The 18,028-nt window shown below is 52.0% G+C and overlaps 1 protein-coding gene and 1 long non-coding RNA gene across 2 annotated transcripts in view; one reads left to right on the top strand and one right to left on the bottom strand.

Moving 5' to 3' along the window:
• The first annotated feature begins 742 nt into the window (after positions 1-742).
• Positions 743-3,974, top strand: LOC116410944. The gene is made up of 2 exons (XR_004222777.1): positions 743-1,214; positions 1,329-3,974. It is a non-coding gene; the product is annotated as an uncharacterized LOC116410944 (long non-coding RNA).
• A 2,781-nt stretch (positions 3,975-6,755) lies between these two features.
• vegfa (vascular endothelial growth factor A) overlaps positions 6,756-18,028 on the bottom strand; it is a 38,366-nt gene continuing 27,093 nt past the window's right edge. The window contains 5 exon segments of the mRNA NM_001114232.1: positions 6,756-6,942; positions 6,944-7,406; positions 16,263-16,295; positions 16,685-16,761; positions 17,709-17,905. Coding sequence (NP_001107704.1) covers positions 6,928-6,942; positions 6,944-7,406; positions 16,263-16,295; positions 16,685-16,761; positions 17,709-17,905 — 785 coding nt within the window. The 3' untranslated portion in view covers positions 6,756-6,927.

Genomic DNA, 18,028 nt, shown 5'->3' with positions numbered 1-18,028 from the left:
TCCCAGGCTGACAAATGGCGCTCAGATTGCTTCCCAGGCTGACAAATGGAGCTCAGATTGCTTCCCAGGCTGACAAATGGAGCTCAGATAGCTTCCCAGGCTGACAAATGGAGCTCAGATTGCTTCCCAGGCTGACAAATGGAGCTCAGATTGCTTCCCAGGCTGACAAATGGAGCTCAGATTGCTTCCCAGGCTGACAAATGGAGCTCAGATTGCTTCCCAGGCTGACAAATGGAGCTCAGATTGCTTCCCAGGCTGACAAATGGCGCTCAGATTGCTTCCCAGGCTGACAAATGGAGCTCAGATTGCTTCCCAGGCTGACAAATGGCGCTCAGATTGCTTCCCAGGCTGACAAATGGAGCTCAGATTGCTTCCCAGGCTGACAAATGGAGCTCAGATTGCTTCCCAGGCTGACAAATGGAGCTCAGATTGCTTCCCAGGCTGACAAATGGAGCTCAGATTGCTTCCCAGGCTGACAAATGGAGCTCAGATTGCTTCCCAGGCTGACAAATGGAGCTCAGATTGCTTCCCAGGCTGACAAATGGAGCTCAGATAGCTTGTTAGATAGATTTCATAGGCTATTAAGGAAATGGCACTTTAAAATAACAAAACCTGTTACAATTTTATAATTATGGGCAAATATCACCCCCATATTGTTATTTAGCCCCCAATAGATGCCTGACTGGGTCATACCCCGCGTGGGCAACCAATCAAACAAAAGTATCCATATATTCATTTTCATGACAGTTTTTAATAAAAACAATAAGCATCGGAACATTTTAAAATGGTATATTTATACTTTAGTTTAAAAATAAATATTTCTAAGATATTTTTAAAAGAAAGTGTTAATAACTTTTTTTTGTATCTTTTTACAATTACAAATCAAAGCACCAATAAATAAAGAGACATAATATTACAATTAAAAAAAAAATTGTTAGGCACAATTATCTCATTTCCGTTTTTTTGTCTGTTTTCATTTTATTTACAAAAAAAAAAACGAGTTTTTTGCCTAATACACAAATATACAGATACGAATCATTCGGCCCTCGCGGAGCACTAGGAGGAAGGGGTTAATGATTCCATCTATTGGTTAGTAAGATAGTGGTAAAATGGTCAGTAGCAGCATTAATGCACCAATCAGATCCACCGAACCGCTGCACGCTCATCGGCCTATAGCAAGCCACCCAGATAGCCCTGTGCTAGGGGGTACTAAGGTCCGTGACCTGGGGAAGGGGTATTATGGTCCGTGACCTTGGAGGGGGGGTACTAAGGTCCGTGACCTGGGGAAGGGGTATTATGGTCCGTGACCTTGGAGGGGGGGTACTAAGGTCCGTGACCTGGGGAAGGGGTATTATGGTCCGTGACCTTGGAGGGGGGGTACTAAGGTCCGTGACTTGGGGAAGCGGTATTATGGTCCGTGACCTTGTGGGGGGGTACTAAGGTCCCTAATTCTGTGGGACAGGGGAATTTGTGGGGGACACTGGAAGTTGGGGGGCTACCAAGACTCATACAGGTAACCCCCCCATCATGCCCCCAGTAGAACACCAGGATCCCCATTGCACGGCTGAGTTTTGGTGTTTTTCTTGCCCAAAGCGACCCAAATCCCACAGTGTATGTGCCAGGAGTCCATCCATGGGCAGAACCCAACTGCCAGCTACAGATTGGCACCCCTATATACACTCCCTTATGGGGGGGCAACCCTTTATTTCTCCAGGAACAGCCCCCCCAGAACCTTATTATTCAGAACAAGGCGGGGCTGTACCGGTCCATCTGTGCCCAATCAGAAGCAAGCCCATATACTTGCGGCACGTACCATTGGCTGGGCAACTCCACCCGTTGGGCTCCTCGATTCTCCATTAATGCTGCGCGAGACCATTTCTATCCACAGTCAGGTTCTCACGTCTATGGGCTCTAGGGCTGGAGAGGAACCAAGGCTGCACTCACACTCACACTCACATAACGGCTCCCTTAGTAGCTCTATGATTTACACATCAGCATTAAGCACATTGGGTTACATTCTAACAAGCTGGGGTTGCCCCACAATGAGCCCAGGGGCAGGGGCCTCCAATGGGGTGTCAGGATGTCCCCGACATGGGGGTCATTTCCTATGGGCAGTGGAACCACCACAACTGGACAGATCCTGTAGGGGGGCATTTAGGCACAGATGAGGGGGACGTTCCTTATGGGACTGGGGCACTCTATACAACGCCCCCCCCCCCCAAGGCTGCTCTTTATATGACACTATTACGTTAGCAGCACCGACCAATCACAAGTGTCGGTGATGACTTTTTGGCTACGTGACCTAATGCTTCTCATTCCAAAAACAACGTTCTAGGTTCCCTTCATGGCCTGGGCTTGTGACTAGTGCCGGCCCATACAGAGCCCAATGGGGCAACGGGGAATTCATTTAATCGGGAACAGACTTTATGGCCATTTCTATCCGTTTCATTGGCCCAGGGCAGGTACCGTATTGGAAGTGGCGGTTCTGTCAGTAGAACGTGGGCCACGAGTCACTAAATGGCATTTTGCTGAATCACGTGACCCATAATTAGCAGGCATTAGGGAAATCCCAGGCAGGTGATTATTGCCTTGTACTGGTTCGGTTCTGGCGGTACCAAGGTGGGTAACTGATCCAACACGCGTGGCCCTACCTAAGCACTGGGCTACCGGTATCAGGGCGGCGGCCCGGGGCAATGAAATGTGTAACAGGTTTGGGCACCGAAGTCGATTGGCCGGAATGGATCCGACACCCATCTCCCTCAGCACCTTCCCAGAAGCACCCAACACTGACAGAAATGACATGACCACCAGAGAGAAGAGAAACGTCAGACAATTTATGAAATTCTTTTATAAATAAGCTTAGATTTAAATATGACAAAGAATACTGAGCCCCCCCCCCCCCCACTCGCTATTAAATTACCGGCATTAAATAAACACAGGGTGCGATGCTCTGATGTACGTGCCGCTAGCGGGGGCGCTATTTACATTAGTACTGTCAGGGGCGGGTTACTCCCTCGCTCACTCACACTCACACTCAATATAAATATGTACACGCGCACATACACACATCCCGGCAAGGGCGCATTCCTGCCAATCAGACAAACCCAATGGCGCCACCAACACGTGCCCCGAGCCGCGGCCTCTGCATAAACGGTGCCCACGTTACAGTAGTTATTTACTTTCAATGACAATGAAAGGCACTTACACGTTCTTGGGGTGAGACCCCCTACAATGCATTCTCAGTATTTGGCACAGGGGGGGGTACCTAGAGAGGAAGGTTACATGCAGCCAGGCACAGCTTGTGTCTATGGAGGGTGCGGGGAGTTAGAAGTGGGAGGAGCCATATATGCACACAAGGACGGGGCAAGTACAAAAGGAGCAAAGAACGTGAACGGGTTAAAATAAAATGCCCCCCAAGGCGGAGCTATGAATCTGTAAGGCGAAGGCCACACATGGCGGGGACTCGGAATGGGTTTAACGCTTTATATTCCCGTGCCCAAATCTGCACCGTGGGCCTTAGAGAGAGGCTGTTATTGCCCCGGCACCACGGGGGGGGGCCTTGTGTGGCACCGGCCTTAGAGAGAGGGCTTATGGGTAACACTGATTAAAGGCAGATACACCCTGCTATATTCTCTTACTGTACAGCCCTATACCCAGAATGCTCAGCTGCAGAGGCTTCGTGCCCACACGATCTCTAGATCTCTACATTCGCTGCTTTATTTTTCCTTCATTGCGGTGAAACCGATGGAGGGTCAATGAGTCGCTTCAGTCACTGGCGCCAGGCAGGCACGGGTTAATTCTAGCCGCCCCAAGTGCAAAAACCAGTGCCGACCCGGGCTACAGATTCACTAGCCGCACATACAGGCTTGCTTGGGGACACTACAGAAACAGGTGTGAGTGTGAGTGAGTGTGTAAGTGACTACGCAAGGTTACAGTGAATGTCTCTTTAAGGACTCCAGTGACAGCACAAAGCACAAAGCCGCCCCACTCACATCTCTATTATGTGCATTGGATTTACATGTATGTGTGTGTGTGTGTGCGTGTGTGTGTACATGTGTGTGTGCGTGTGTACATGTGTGTGTACATGTGTGTGTGTGTACATGTGTGTGTGTGTGTGTACATGTGTGTGTGTGTCTGCAACAAAACCGTGAGAGCCTGAAGACTCCCCCACTGGAAGGCAAGCCTCACTCAACTCAGGCAAGTCTCATTCAAAGGAAAGCAGGCTGCACTCAGTATGAGTGAGTCCCGCTCGTATTACAGCACTTCCACTCATTATGAGTGAGTCTTCCTCAATGAGGTGAGAATGAACTCATTGTATCAGTTCCACCAATCGCCCCTTGAGTTACTGCTTTGCTCCTGGGGGTCCCGTGGGCACTGGGCTGAGCGCGGCCCTGACAAACTGGCGGCCATAGCGAGTCTGGTATTTACGTCTCTATGCGCTTCCTGCAGGGTCCGACCCAGAGCCACGAGGATGCGGTTCCGGGTAATGGAGAGAATGGGCTTCAGCTTTAGTCCAAATACACGGGCGTCGAGTCTCTAGAAGTCACTGAAACATTCTCGGAACCTTTCCAAGATGGCGGCTCTTAGCAAGTCCGAGGGCAGGGAGGGTTTCCCAATGGTGCCCCCCGTATCCTCCAATCATATTGCTGAACTGCAAATCCAAAGGAAACAAATCGAATAGTAAGAGAAGTTCTGTATCGGCCCAAAACATCCGGCTGTGCCCATGTGTGCCCCGTATTGGGCAGGGGGGGCACATTCAGAATTTGGCTGCTATTTCTCCAGAAACAACAGATGAAGGAAGCCTGGGGGTTCGGGGTGCCTGGCGTTTAGCAGCAATAAAGGTGGGAAGGAAAAGGAGAATCTGGTGGGCTTGTCCCGTCCCTCTTGTCGGAATGCTTGAAACCAAAGTGCTGTGCTGAGTACCGATCCTTCATATGGACTCTGTGTCGGCAGGGGGGGCGCTCACCGGCGCGGCTTTTCACATCTGGGGGGGGGGGAGAAGGGAGAGATTGTTACAAACCAGTTCATATTTCACTAATAAAAACATTCATTTCTATCTAAAACTGCTGGAAATGTCCCCAAATGGAGAGGCCGGGCCCCGGGAGTGCCAGCCAGTTGTGCCATGGGGCCCTGTGCCAAGTGTGGGCACTAACCGGGCGCAGAACCATCCGGGATCCCACCCCCGCGCCAGATGCACCGCTGCACACTCGCCATTGCTATAATAATATCTATATTCTCCATTACATCATGGGAAAGGCAAATGTACCATGCAATGGGGCAACTGGGGCAGTGGGGCATTAGCCAATAGGACAGGCCCTACTATACAACTCCTACTGCCACTGGGGGCCCCCGCCTCTAACACACTCCGGGCCGGAGCCTTTTTCCCTGGAATCATCTTGCGTGCCAGCTGGACCAATCAGACAAGGGCTATGATCAGATCCCCGATTACTGAGATCCCTAAGCACACACAGCTGGCTATAAAGCTAAATACTGGGTCAGGGGGTCCGGGCCCCCTAGGCAGTAACACAAGACATGAAGAGAGAAAGAAGGGGCACAGATGTTATTGGGGGGCACAGATGTTATGGGGGGTCACTTACATTGCTGCAGGGAGGTGCCAGAGCGCATGTTAGTGAGCGAGTTCAGCAGAGAGCGCGGCCCCCGTATAAATGGATGGGTCTAGGCTCCTTGCCTCTCCTAGTGAAACACAACACACTGCTCTAATTGTGATCCATTAGCTCTCTCTCCCTCAGAACCTTCTCCTGATATCTGGGCCCAGAGGGGGGAGCGGCCGGGGGGTTCTGTTCTAGAACAGCCCACAAACATCCGTGTCTAGAACCCCGGGGAACAGTGGCTGGAGGGGAAGCAGCCCAGGTGTATTTGTGCAACTCCCCTACCCACTGTGCCTGGGGGGGCACATATATGTAGCACTGTGTAACCCCCCCCCCCACTGACCTGAGTAAGTGCCAACGCTGTGCCAAGGAGATAAATGGCAGCAGTGCTACTATAGCTATTATACCTACTGCCCATACTCTGCCCCCCTCCCCATAATCTACCCCACCCCCCATACTCTGCCACCCCCTCCTCCCCATACTCTGACCCCTCCCCATACTCTGCCCCCCTCCTCCCCATTCTCTGCCCCCCTCCTCCCCATACTCTGCCACCCCCTCCCCATACTCTGCCCCCCTCCTCCCCATTCTCTGCCCCCCCTCCTCCCCATTCTCTGCCCCCCCTCCTCCCCATTCTCTGCCCCCCTCCTCCCCATACTCTGCCCCCCCTCCTCCCCATTCTCTGCCCCCCCTCCTCCCCATTCTCTGCCCCCTCCTCCCATTCTCTGCCCCCCTCCTCCCCATTCTCTGCCCCCCTCCTCCCCATTCTCTGCCCCCTCCTCCCCATACTCTGCCCCCCTCCTCCCCCATTCTCTGCCCCCTCCTCCCCATACTCTGCCCCCCTCCTCCCCATTCTCTGCCCCCTCCTCCCCATACTCTGCCACCCCCTCCCCATACTCTGCCCCCCTCCTCCCCATTCTCTGCCCCCCTCCTCCCCATTCTCTGCCCCCCTCCTCCCCATTCTCTGCCCCCTCCTCCCCATACTCTGCCACCCCTCCCCATACTCTGCCCCCTCCTCCCCATACTCTGCCACCCCCTCCTCCCCATACTCTGCCACCCCCTCCCCATACAGGTGAGTAAGGCTCTAGCACAGCACAAGTCTGACACTGCCTCTCCCTACAGACATGTCGGCTGGCTCCCCGCTCGGAGTAACAGGATTTCTGGCTATTATTGCCCCCGGATTACAGAAAGCCCATAAAACCAAGCTGTTATGGAAGAAGTGACTAAACATTTGTTTCATTCAGTTTCCCTTTGGCACCTAAGCACCCGGCGCTCACTCTCACCCACCCCAGCCTGACTGGGGCCGTGGGAACCAGAGAGACTAGTGAGTAAGAGAGAGAGTGTGAGTGAGTGAGAGTGTGTGACAGTGAGCGTGAGTGAGGGGCAGTAGTAAGGGGAATTGGATTCTCCCAAAGGCTCTGGCTCCCCCCCCGGCTCAGTACGGAGACTGTTGCTAAGGGAAGTGCATGGGGCAGAGTTGGGCTCAGGATAGGGTGCATAGAGGCAATGGCGGGCAGAGCAATAGGGCGCACAGGGAGACAGAGCTGAGAGTGTAGCATGGCAGTACCCGCCCCAGCCAATGAGCAGGAAGAAGCCGCCCTACCCGGGCCCAACTGGTACTGGTACTGGTACTGGTGTGTCCCACGTGCAGTAGAAACCAACCTGCAAGTCCTCTCGTTTAACTCTAGCTGCCTCGCTTTGCAACGTGAGTCTGTGTTTTTACAGGAGCATTTACATGTCTGGGGATCTTGGACAAACAAGTGTTTTCTCTGGGATTTCTCTGTGCAAGGCTCACAATGACTGCAAAAAGCAAAAAGGAAAAAAAGAGAGTTCTAAGCTACAGCGCATAGGCAAGAGAAATGTAACATGCATTGTCCCCCCCAAACATCCCCCCCGCCACCCCCCCACATTATACAATAAAGTGCAACACAAAGCAACAATGGGGAGAGTCTAGAGGTTGGCCTAGGCCCAAAACAAAGATGGCCGCCATATCTGACCCAAGTACCTCCAGCCATGGTGACCCCCCAACAACCTGCAGTCTCTCCCCAACTCCCAAACCCCAAACCCCCAGGAGCCCTGAGAGCAAAGCAAAGCAGAACCAGAACCAGCCCGGCACTAGCGGCAGCGCTGTATGTGGAAGGTGCAAAGTATTCAGGAACCGTCATAAATCAACTGCAAATATATTCATTAATAAGCACATAATATAGCCATCAGGGACAGGCTCAGGCAGGGGGGGTTGTACCTAATGTAGGGGAACCAATGGCTGCACAGTATCAGGGACAGGCTCAGGCAGGGGGGGGTTGTACCTAATGTAGGGGAACCAATGGCTGCACAGTATCAGGGACAGGCTCAGGCAGGGGGGGTTGTACCTAATGTAGGGGAACCAATGGCTGCACAGTATCAGGGACAGGCTCAGCCGGGGGGGGTTGTACCTAATGTAGGGGAACCAATGGCTGCCACAGTATCAGGGACAGGCTCAGGCAGGGGGGGTTTGTACCTAATGTAGGGGAACCAATGGCTGCACAGTATCAGGGACAGGCTCAGGCGGGGGGGGGGGGGGTTGTACCTAATGTAGGGGAACCAATGGCTGCACAGTATCAGGGACAGGCTCAGGCAGGGGGGGGTTTGTACCTAATGTAGGGGAACCAATGGCTGCACAGTATCAGGGACAGGCTCAGGCAGGGGGGGTTTGTACACCTAATGTAGGGGAACCAATGGCTGCACAGTATCAGGGACAGGCTCAGGCGGGGGGGGGGGGTTGTACCTAATGTAGGGGAACCAATGGCTGCACAGTATCAGGGACAGGCTCAGGCGGGGGGGGGGGGTTGTACCTAATGTAGGGGAACCAATGGCTGCACAGTATCAGGGACAGGCTCAGGCAGGGGGGGGTTGTACCTAATGTAGGGGAACCAATGGTTGTACAGTATCAGGGACAGGCTCAGGCAGGGGGGGTTGTACCTAATGTAGGGGAACCAATGGCTGCACAGTATCAGGGACAGGCTCAGGCAGGGGGGGTTTGTACCTAATGTAGGGGAACCAATGGCTGCACAGTATCAGGGACAGGCTCAGGCAGGGGGGGTTTGTACCTAATGTAGGGGAACCAATGGCTGCACAGTATCAGGCTCAGGCAGGGGGGGGGGGTTGTAGGGGAACCAATGGCTGCACAGTATCAGGGATTTAAGATTTTTGGATTTGACAAACCCCTTACTGTAAAGGTCCCTGCATGCTATATTATATAATAAATATTTAATATATAAGTAAGACAATTAGAGCTGTATATGTGCAGGAGGCCTAGGGGAACCAATGGCTGCACAGTATCAGGGACAGGCTCAGGCAGGGGGGGTTGTACCTAATGTAGGGGAACCAATGGCTGCACAGTATCAGGGACAGGCTCAGCCGGGGGGGGTTGTACCTAATGTAGGGGAACCAATGGCTGCACAGTATCAGGGACAGGCTCAGGCAGGGGGGGGTTTGTACCTAATGTAGGGGAACCAATGGCTGCACAGTATCAGGGACAGGCTCAGGCGGGGGGGGGGGGGGGTTGTACCTAATGTAGGGGAACCAATGGCTGCACAGTATCAGGGACAGGCTCAGGCAGGGGGGGTTTGTACCTAATGTAGGGGAACCAATGGCTGCACAGTATCAGGGACAGGCTCAGGCAGGGCGGGGTTGTACCTAATGTAGGGGAACCAATGGCTGCACAGTATCAGGGACAGGCTCAGGCGGGGGGGGGGGGTTGTACCTAATGTAGGGGAACCAATGGCTGCACAGTATCAGGGACAGGCTCAGGCAGGGGGGGTTTGTACCTAATGTAGGGGAACCAATGGCTGCACAGTATCAGGGACAGGCTCAGGCAGGGCGGGGTTGTACCTAATGTAGGGGAACCAATGGCTGCACAGTATGAGGGACAGGCTCAGGCAGGGGGGGTTGTACCTAATGTAGGGGAACCAATGGCTGCACAGTATCAGGGACAGGCTCAGGCAGGGGGGGGGTTGTACCTAATGTAGGGGAACCAATGGTTGTACAGTATCAGGGACAGGCTCAGGCAGGGGGGGTTGTACCTAATGTAGGGGAACCAATGGCTGCACAGTATCAGGGACAGGCTCAGGCAGGGGGGGTTGTACCTAATGTAGGGGAACCAATGGCTGCACAGTATCAGGCTCAGGCGGGGGGGGGGGGTTGTAGGGGAACCAATGGCTGCACAGTATCAGGGATTTAAGATTTTTGGATTTGACAAACCCCTTACTGTAAAGGTCCCTGCATGCTATATTATATAATAAATATTTAATATATAAGTAAGACAATTAGAGCTGTATATGTGCAGGAGGCCTAAGGAAATGTTTATTCTCTCGGCAGTGAGAGGGTTAAGAGGCAGTAGAATCCGTATGAGACAGTTTCCCAGTTATATAACCTTCCAAATGCAGGGTTTGCCATTGGAAAGAGAAAGGGTTAGTGGAGACGGTTACACAGGGACAGACAGAGAGACAGACGGGACAGACAGACAGACAGACGGGACAGACAGACAGACAGAGAGACAGACGGGACAGAGAGACAGACGGGGAGAGCAGACACGTCTCAGAACCAGCCTGGGATCATTCCAACCTACAAACGTGGGGGTTAAAATAAGGAATTTGGAAGCAAAGCTCTCTAGCAGTAAAATCCTGCATGCACAACACGGGGGGCAATAGGAGATTATACATAATATTTATATAACGGACACCAGTAAGAGAATGATCAGTGAATGAGAACGTATGGGTGCTGGGCCAGTGTGAGTGGGTCACGGAACCAACCGTCCTCCGATCCTGGGGGGCCCAGACAGTAACGGCCATGCAGTTGGTCCTGCCCATAAATACTGGTACTGGCAGCTAACTGCCCAACTGGCGCTGGTTCTGGCACCTTATACACTCCGTACGTTATTGGGGCTCCTTATTGGGGAACAATGAATGGGTGGGGCTGGCAGTGGCCCAGAAAGATCCCCCATATGGATCCCCTGTACAAACCCAATTGACGTGTATAGGGTTTCTGGGGGAACGTTACTAAGTAACCTGCTCCCCCCTTGGATACATTTACCCCAAAGCGCCAGGATGGGTTTTGACCAGATAAGGCAGTGTATATATATATATATATACACAAGAGGTTTCCAGACAAGGGATCTTCCTGTGCACCTTCGGGGGGGGGGGGGGGGGGGGGGGGGGGAGTTCACCCTTAAGCTGTTAGTATATTATAGAATGGCCAATTTTTAAGCAACTTTTCAATTGGTCTTCATTATGTATTTGTCATAGTTTTTGAATTATTTGCCTTCTTCTTCAAATGGGGGTCACTGACCCCGGCAGCCAAACCCTATTGCTCTGTGAGGCTCCAGTTTTATTGTTATTGTTACTTTTTATTCCTTATCTTTCTATTCAGCCCCTCCCCTATTCATATATCAGCCTCTCAACCAAACCACCCCCTGGTTGCTAAGGATACTTGGACCCTAGCAACCAGATAGCTGCTAAAACTCCAAGCTGGAAAATAGTTAAAAAACTACAAATAATACAAAATGAAGACCAACTGTAACTCTCTACATCACACCAACAGTTAACTCAGTGGTGACCAACCCCTTTAATGGCTTTAACCCTTTAATAGGGTTACCCCCACCGTACCGACACAGGGAGCGAGCTAGTGATCCAGCGCACACTCACACTCACGCCCACACTCACACGTGCCTCAAAGAACTCGATTCTTGACCCGATACGTCTCACAACACTCAGCTAAATGCACCAATAGGCTGAGGCTATGAGGAAGGATCCGCCCATTCCCAGCATAGGCACCAGTGTTTCCCATAATGCACTGCAGCCGGGCCTGGGGCAGTTGTGAGGTTAGTGGAGCTGTTAGTAGGTGCTCTTTGGTACCGCCAGTCAGGGTTTGGCCCTCGGGGGCCCAGTTTCATTGCTCCCCATGCCATTTATTCAGTATAAATACCGTATTAACCCTACATGTGACGTTTCAAGGGCAAGTTAGCACCAGGCACCCGGTCCCTAAGCTCTGCTGCTGCCATTAATATACTCGTCAGTTACACAGGGAGTAACCCCTGCAGCAAAGAGGAGCGCTGGGTACTATTATGGGATATATTATACTGCACAGTCACAGGCACGGACCCCGGGCAAGGAATGGTTAATGTCTGTGGAATCAAACACCCAATGATTAGTAGAGATGGAAGCAAAGAAAAGATCAGTTCGACCCCCCAAGTGTCAGAGCCCCCCAGTAATGTCACATGGTGAAATCCCGCCTCAATGCGATCAGGAGATTTTTAGGGGTGAATTATGCTCATTATCGGGGGTCTATAAAAGGATGGATACATATATCTGTATAATGCAATGACTGAGCAGGACATGCATGTTATGCGCCACTATCTGGGACTGCGGCGTTACATGTGCCCCTAGCTGCAGCATTAAATGCGACAATATACAATATAATAAATCTCATGATGGCATTAAGTTGGGCCAATCAGGTGCCCCGTGGGGGCTCTCTCCCAATGGGTGAGGTGGTTAGTGGGATTGATTAGTGAGATGTAGGCCAGTAGGATGGAGGCGCCTGATTGGACCGTAGCAAGCATACGATACAAACGTACAAGTGCTTCGGTTTGTACCGGATTTTCTTGCGCTTTCGTTTAAGGCCCTTCCCTCGTTTTGCTTTTCTGAAAGAAAAAAATAAAAGAAGGAGAGACAGAGAGAGAAAGAGCAAAACCCGAGGGAAGACTGGAGCGATGCTGCGGGAAAGCCATGGAAGGAAAGAGACGGCACAGGCAGCGGCCATGTTGGTACCCCCGGGACAAGAGAATGCTCGGGGTACAGCCAATCAGAGCCTCCGTACAAGGGCATGTGACTGTAAGGTCACAGCTGGTCTGAAGCTGCAGAAGCTTCTGTGTATTTGCAAATGGAAAGTTTCCCTTGATTTCATGGGTCCAAGGTCTGGCCATGTCAGGAAACGTGTATTTGCTAAAGGGGGTGTGGCCATAGAGGCAGAGAGGATGATGGGACGGCGCTGCTCTAAAGGGAACACTAAGCAGGAACCCAATTCTGCCTGTCTGACATGGGGCCCGAGGGAACGGCAAATGGCACCGAATGGAAGTGGCAATTCCTGCGCCTCACCGCACAATACAGGGAGCGACGGACTGCTGCAAAGCCAGGGGCAATATGAAGGGTAAGTAGCTGGCAGCCAGGGGCAATATGAAGGGTAAGTAGCTGGCAGCCAGGGGCAATATGAAGGGTAAGTAGCTGGCAGCCAGGGGCAATATGAAGGGTAAGTAGCTGGCAGCCAGGGGCAATATGAAGGGTAAGTAGCTGGCAGCCAGGGGCAATATGAAGGGTAGCTAGCTGGCTGCCAGGGGCAATATGAAGGGTAAGTAGCTGGCAGCCAGGGGCAATATGAAGGGTAGCTAGCTGGCTGCCAGGGGCAATATGAAGGGTAAGTAGCTGGCAGCCAGGGGCAATATGAAGGGTAAGTAGCTGGCAGCCAGGGGCAATATGAAGGGTAGCTAGCTGGCTGCCAGGGGCAATATGAAGGGTAAGTAGCTGGCAGCCAGGGGCAATATGAAGGGTAGCTAGCTGGCTGCCAGGGGCAATATGAAGGGTAAGTAGCTGGCAGCCAGGGGCAATATGAAGGGTAAGTAGCTGGCAGCCAGGGGCAATATGAAGGGTAGCTAGCTGGCTGCCAGGGGCAATATGAAAGGTAGCTAGCTGGCAGCCAAGGGCAATATGAAGGGTAAGTAGCTGGCAGCCAGGGGCAATATGAAGGGTAGCTAGCTGGCAGCCAGGGGCAATATGAAGGGTAAGTAGCTGGCAGCCAGGGGCAATATGAAGGGTAAGTAGCTGGCAGCCAGGGGCAATATGAAGGGTAAGTAGCTGGCAGCCAGGGGCAATATGAAGGGTAAGTAGCTGGCAGCCAGGGGTAATATGAAGGGTAGCTAGCTGGCAGCCAGGGGCAATATGAAGGGTAAGTAGCTGGCAGCCAGGGGTAATATGAAGGGTAGCTAGCTGGCAGCCAGGGGCAATATGAAGGGTAAGTAGCTGGCTGCCAGGGGCAATATGAAGGGTAAGTAGCTGGCAGCCAGGGGCAATATGAAGGGTAAGTAGCTGGCAGCCAGGGGCAATATGAAGGGCAAGTAGCTGGCAGCCAGGGGCAATATGAAGGGTAGCTAGCTGGCTGCCAGGGGCAATATGAAAGGTAGCTAGCTGGCAGCCAGGGGCAATATGAAGGGTAGCTAGCTGGCAGCCAGGGGCAATATGAAGGGTAAGTAGCTGGCAGCCAGGGGCAATATGAAGGGTAAGTAGCTGGCAGCCAGGGGCAATATGAAGGGTAAGTAGCTGGCAGCCAGGGGCAATATGAAGGGTAAGTAGCTGGCTGACAGCGCCTGTCTCAGTAAGAAGCATCTGGGCAGCAGAGGTGACCTTTCCCACACGTGGCTGGGTATAAATAGAAAGCTGCCAGCAATAACATTGCCCTCCCAGATGCCCTTCCCGCTGCGGCGCTCACTCCGGAGCAGAATAATGACACTAAATTGGGAATGTATTCTGCCACACTGTCCCATCGCTGCCGGAGCCACACAAGGACCCACAAGGTTATACACAAAATGGCCCACGCTGATGCCCCGCTGGGGCCCGGGGGTAGAAAGGCACTCTCCTGCTGCCCAGTGCCCACAGTTGTATTCTGTTGCCAAATCTATGCCCTAAAGCCCATTAATGTAGGCCCTTACCTGCTCCGCGTGGGAGGGTCCTATACAAACTGTGGGAGTGGCTAATAAATGGGTGGAGTTACACTCCTGCAGCCTGAGTGGCTCTGAGGGCCCTTGCTAGGGTGCTTCCTACAGGGTAGTGGGGCAATAATACTCTCTCACAGGCCGCCCTGTGTCTCTGCTCAGCATTAAACACGTTTTCCAACCACATCCAGTAAAAAAAATAACACGATTAACCCTGAAAGGGAGGGGCCGCCCAAAACGGGATTCTTTCATCATAATAGAAATGCGATGATATTTGTTATAAGTGGGGTCTGACTCCGGCCTGTCTGGGACTCGCTTGCTCCGGGGGGATGTGACTTCCAGCTGACCGCTGGGCCGCCCAAGCCAACATGGTGATGAAACCCAAGCCTGGCCCCAATCTCATTCCCCTTCTGTAACAGAGAGGCCTGAGAAATGCACAAACGTGCAACGTACAGCGGCTGTGTGGGGGGAAAAGGTCTTACTGCCCCAGTAACTGCCCCAGTACAAGCCGTCGGGCCTCAGCCCCAGAACCCCCTCCAGCCCAGCCACCCACCTCTGCTTTGCCCTATTACCCTATAATTCATAACAGCCCCTTGCAGGGTGAGGGCACACTTATCCAACGTTGCCCCCGAGGGCAATGCATATGTTTTCCCACCGGCGATCTACATTACTGTCATTGGGAAAGGAGACCAGTCACCCACAACCAAGGGCCTGTACGGTGCAATAGGTGCCCACTACCCCCCGTGGGGCAGGAAGGACTGTGCTATGCAGCATCCAATGATCACAAACGTTGCGAAATATTCCCCCAAAACCAGCGTACAGTACATTAGATTATATTTAGCAAAAGCCCCAGAGGGTTAATAAGGGAGGTGCAGAACAGGCACAGGGTACAAACGCGGGACCCTTGGAGAGTTAGAGATAGGGGGAATAGCCAGTAGGAGAGTTCTGCCATTACCTATATACCGTTCTGCAGATTGTAAGCCTTTGTGCGCAGGGCTCTCTGACCCTAATTGTATTCTGTGAGCCCCCCCGCCTGTTATAAATGAGTGCTGTAACTTGCTGCCACTATATAAATGATGATGATGATGATGATGATAGAGTAGGGTAGTTGCTTTGCACCCCTATGAGAGCACATATACGGGGGGGGGGGGGGTACACAGTTAGTAAGTAGGATTTCCAGTCCTGCCCTACCTAGAGGGGCTGATTGCAGCCGGGGCAGAATGATAGTGACCAATCCAATGAGAGTGAATGTCAGTGATACATCGGTCTCCTCTCCACAGGAGACATGCTGCATTTCCCAACGCCCCCCCACCACACACACCAAACAGCATAGATTTCATACTCCCCCCGTGCCGGGGCTGTGGGCTCATACAGGGTTAAACACAAAGCCACCACCACCACCGCTGCCACCAAATTACTGCCCTGGCACCAGTCTAGCACCTAGGGGAGGGGGGAACAGTACAGAACCTTATAGAACAATTACAGCAAGAACATCAGAACACAAGGGAATCAAAAATGCTGGTTTGGAGCCCCCAGCAGGCATTGGCCTTCCCTGTACAATAAGGATTGTGTACAATAAGGGAATGCTGTGGGCACCAGAGACTGGGAATATGCGTATATGCACATATGTAGGTCAGCACCGACTCCCAGCATTCCCTGCCTCCCAGGCTGTTTTATGAATCAGTTTTAGCCAAGAATAAAGGCATTTTTGTTTCCATTTATGGCCTGATGTTACCAGGGATCGGTCCAACACAGAATCAAAGGAACAGTTACATCACCACAAAGCCCAAAGCATTGCTACAGGTCCTGCAGATATTATTATGGGATGGACACAGATCTGCCCCGGCCTATCACATGCCTCTGATCTACGGAACACAAACAGACTGGGCTGAAATGATCATAGAAAGGGACACACTTACTTTTCCTGCTTGCTCTTTACTTCTTTCTTTGGTCTGAAAGGAAAATAAAATGATTTAGGAAAGAACAGTAAGTACAGGTAAGTGACAGTTATAGGTACAGAGAGGTATTCAGGGTCGGACTGGGGGGTGATGGGCCCACCGGGCTCCCGTCCCAGGAGCCCTGCAGGTGTCCCCTAACCCCCTGCCGAGGCCCCCCAACCGACGTCCTACCCCAAACATGTAAATTTACCGCGTCAGGGGAGGAGCGGTCGGGCTGGGGGAGCACTGCAACAGTCGGGTCTGGGCTGCCGGGGCCCACCGAGATTTTTCCCGGTGTCCCGCCGGCCCAGTCTGGGGGACTGTGGTGGCCATAGAAAGCACAGGTGAAACAGGAAGTCCCTAGGCCAGTACCAAAGCCCACTGGGCCGAGCCCCACAGCTTACCTGCATTCACACTGACTGTGCTGCTGAAAGCTCATATCCATGATATGTTGGCTTATGTGAGGCTTGATTTTCATTATCTGTAGGGAACACAAAATAAACAGTGTTAACCTTGGCTTTCTGCTCATGGAGATCAATGGCCCAGGGAGAGAGCAACGGGCAGGGAAGGAGGAGGCTACATTTCATACAATATGGCACCCAAAATGCTGTACACAATTTATACAAAATGGAGCATGGGGTCTGGCAGTTACATTATTACTGTATAGCCCTAATGTATTTGTATTTTACCTGGAACTGAGGGATGGTGCTGTAAAGTGCCGCCTGTTATTATTGCCCATTATAGGTTAGTATTATACGTGTAGCAAAGCTATTCCGCACTGCTAGCACTCACTGTTAGCCAAGCCCAAGCTGAAGGTTGCCCTATAGGTAATGACGTGTAGCTCTACCCACCTGGGCACCGAGGGGTCAAATCCCTTTAATGCCTTATTTTGTAAAGAAATAGTGGTGGCTGGAATTAAGGGGATTGGCCAACACACAGGGAGTGGATTTGAGAAAAAGCAGACAGACTGGAATGATTGGCCCTGAGGTGCCGCCAACCCGGGGAGAAAAACGAAAGGTTACTGAAGTGTAGGAGACGCTGACAAGATACATAGCGTTCTCTGCCCAATTCCTCTCCACGCAAAAGTGACCTTGTGGAATATGAGAAACGGCAGAGTCGGTTTGGAATACTAAGTATTGCCCACATAATGGGGCAGGCTATGGAAGCACACAGCTCCCTGCTTCAGCCAATGAAATACAAGGAGATCGGGGCTCATTTATCAACACTGGGCAAATTGGCCTGTGGGCAGTAACCCACAGCAACCAATCAGTGATTTGTTTTTTTCCAGCCAGCTGCAGGTAGCCATTGGTTGCCAAGGGTTATTGCCCATGAGCCATTTTGCCCAGTATTGATAAATAACCCCCTTCCAGCAATGATACATCACTGGGCCATAGTGAATAGGGCCCAATTAGAGTGCAAGCTCCTTACCTGCATGGTGATGTTGTAACTTTCCGTAGGAACACATTCCAAGCTCTCGTCGTTGCAGCAACCCGCACATCTCATCAGCGGCACGCAGGACGGCTTGAAGATATACTCCACCTCGTCCGGGTATTCCTGGAATATATCGACCAGGATCTCCCGCACTTGGCACATACTGCGCTCGTACACTTTTAGGAACTTCACCACTGCACTCGGGAGAGAAAAGAGAGGAGAACTTTAATGGGGTTTCTATGGCCATCGCTATAGGACGAACCTACTTATGGGCACTACAGCAGCCAATCAGATGATGCCTAGCACTGTTTTAACAA

Source organism: Xenopus tropicalis, chromosome 5, assembly GCF_000004195.4.
Source record: "Xenopus tropicalis strain Nigerian chromosome 5, UCB_Xtro_10.0, whole genome shotgun sequence".
Taxonomy (NCBI): Eukaryota; Metazoa; Chordata; class Amphibia; order Anura; family Pipidae; genus Xenopus; species Xenopus tropicalis.
This window is presented reverse-complemented; position numbering and strand designations above follow the sequence as displayed.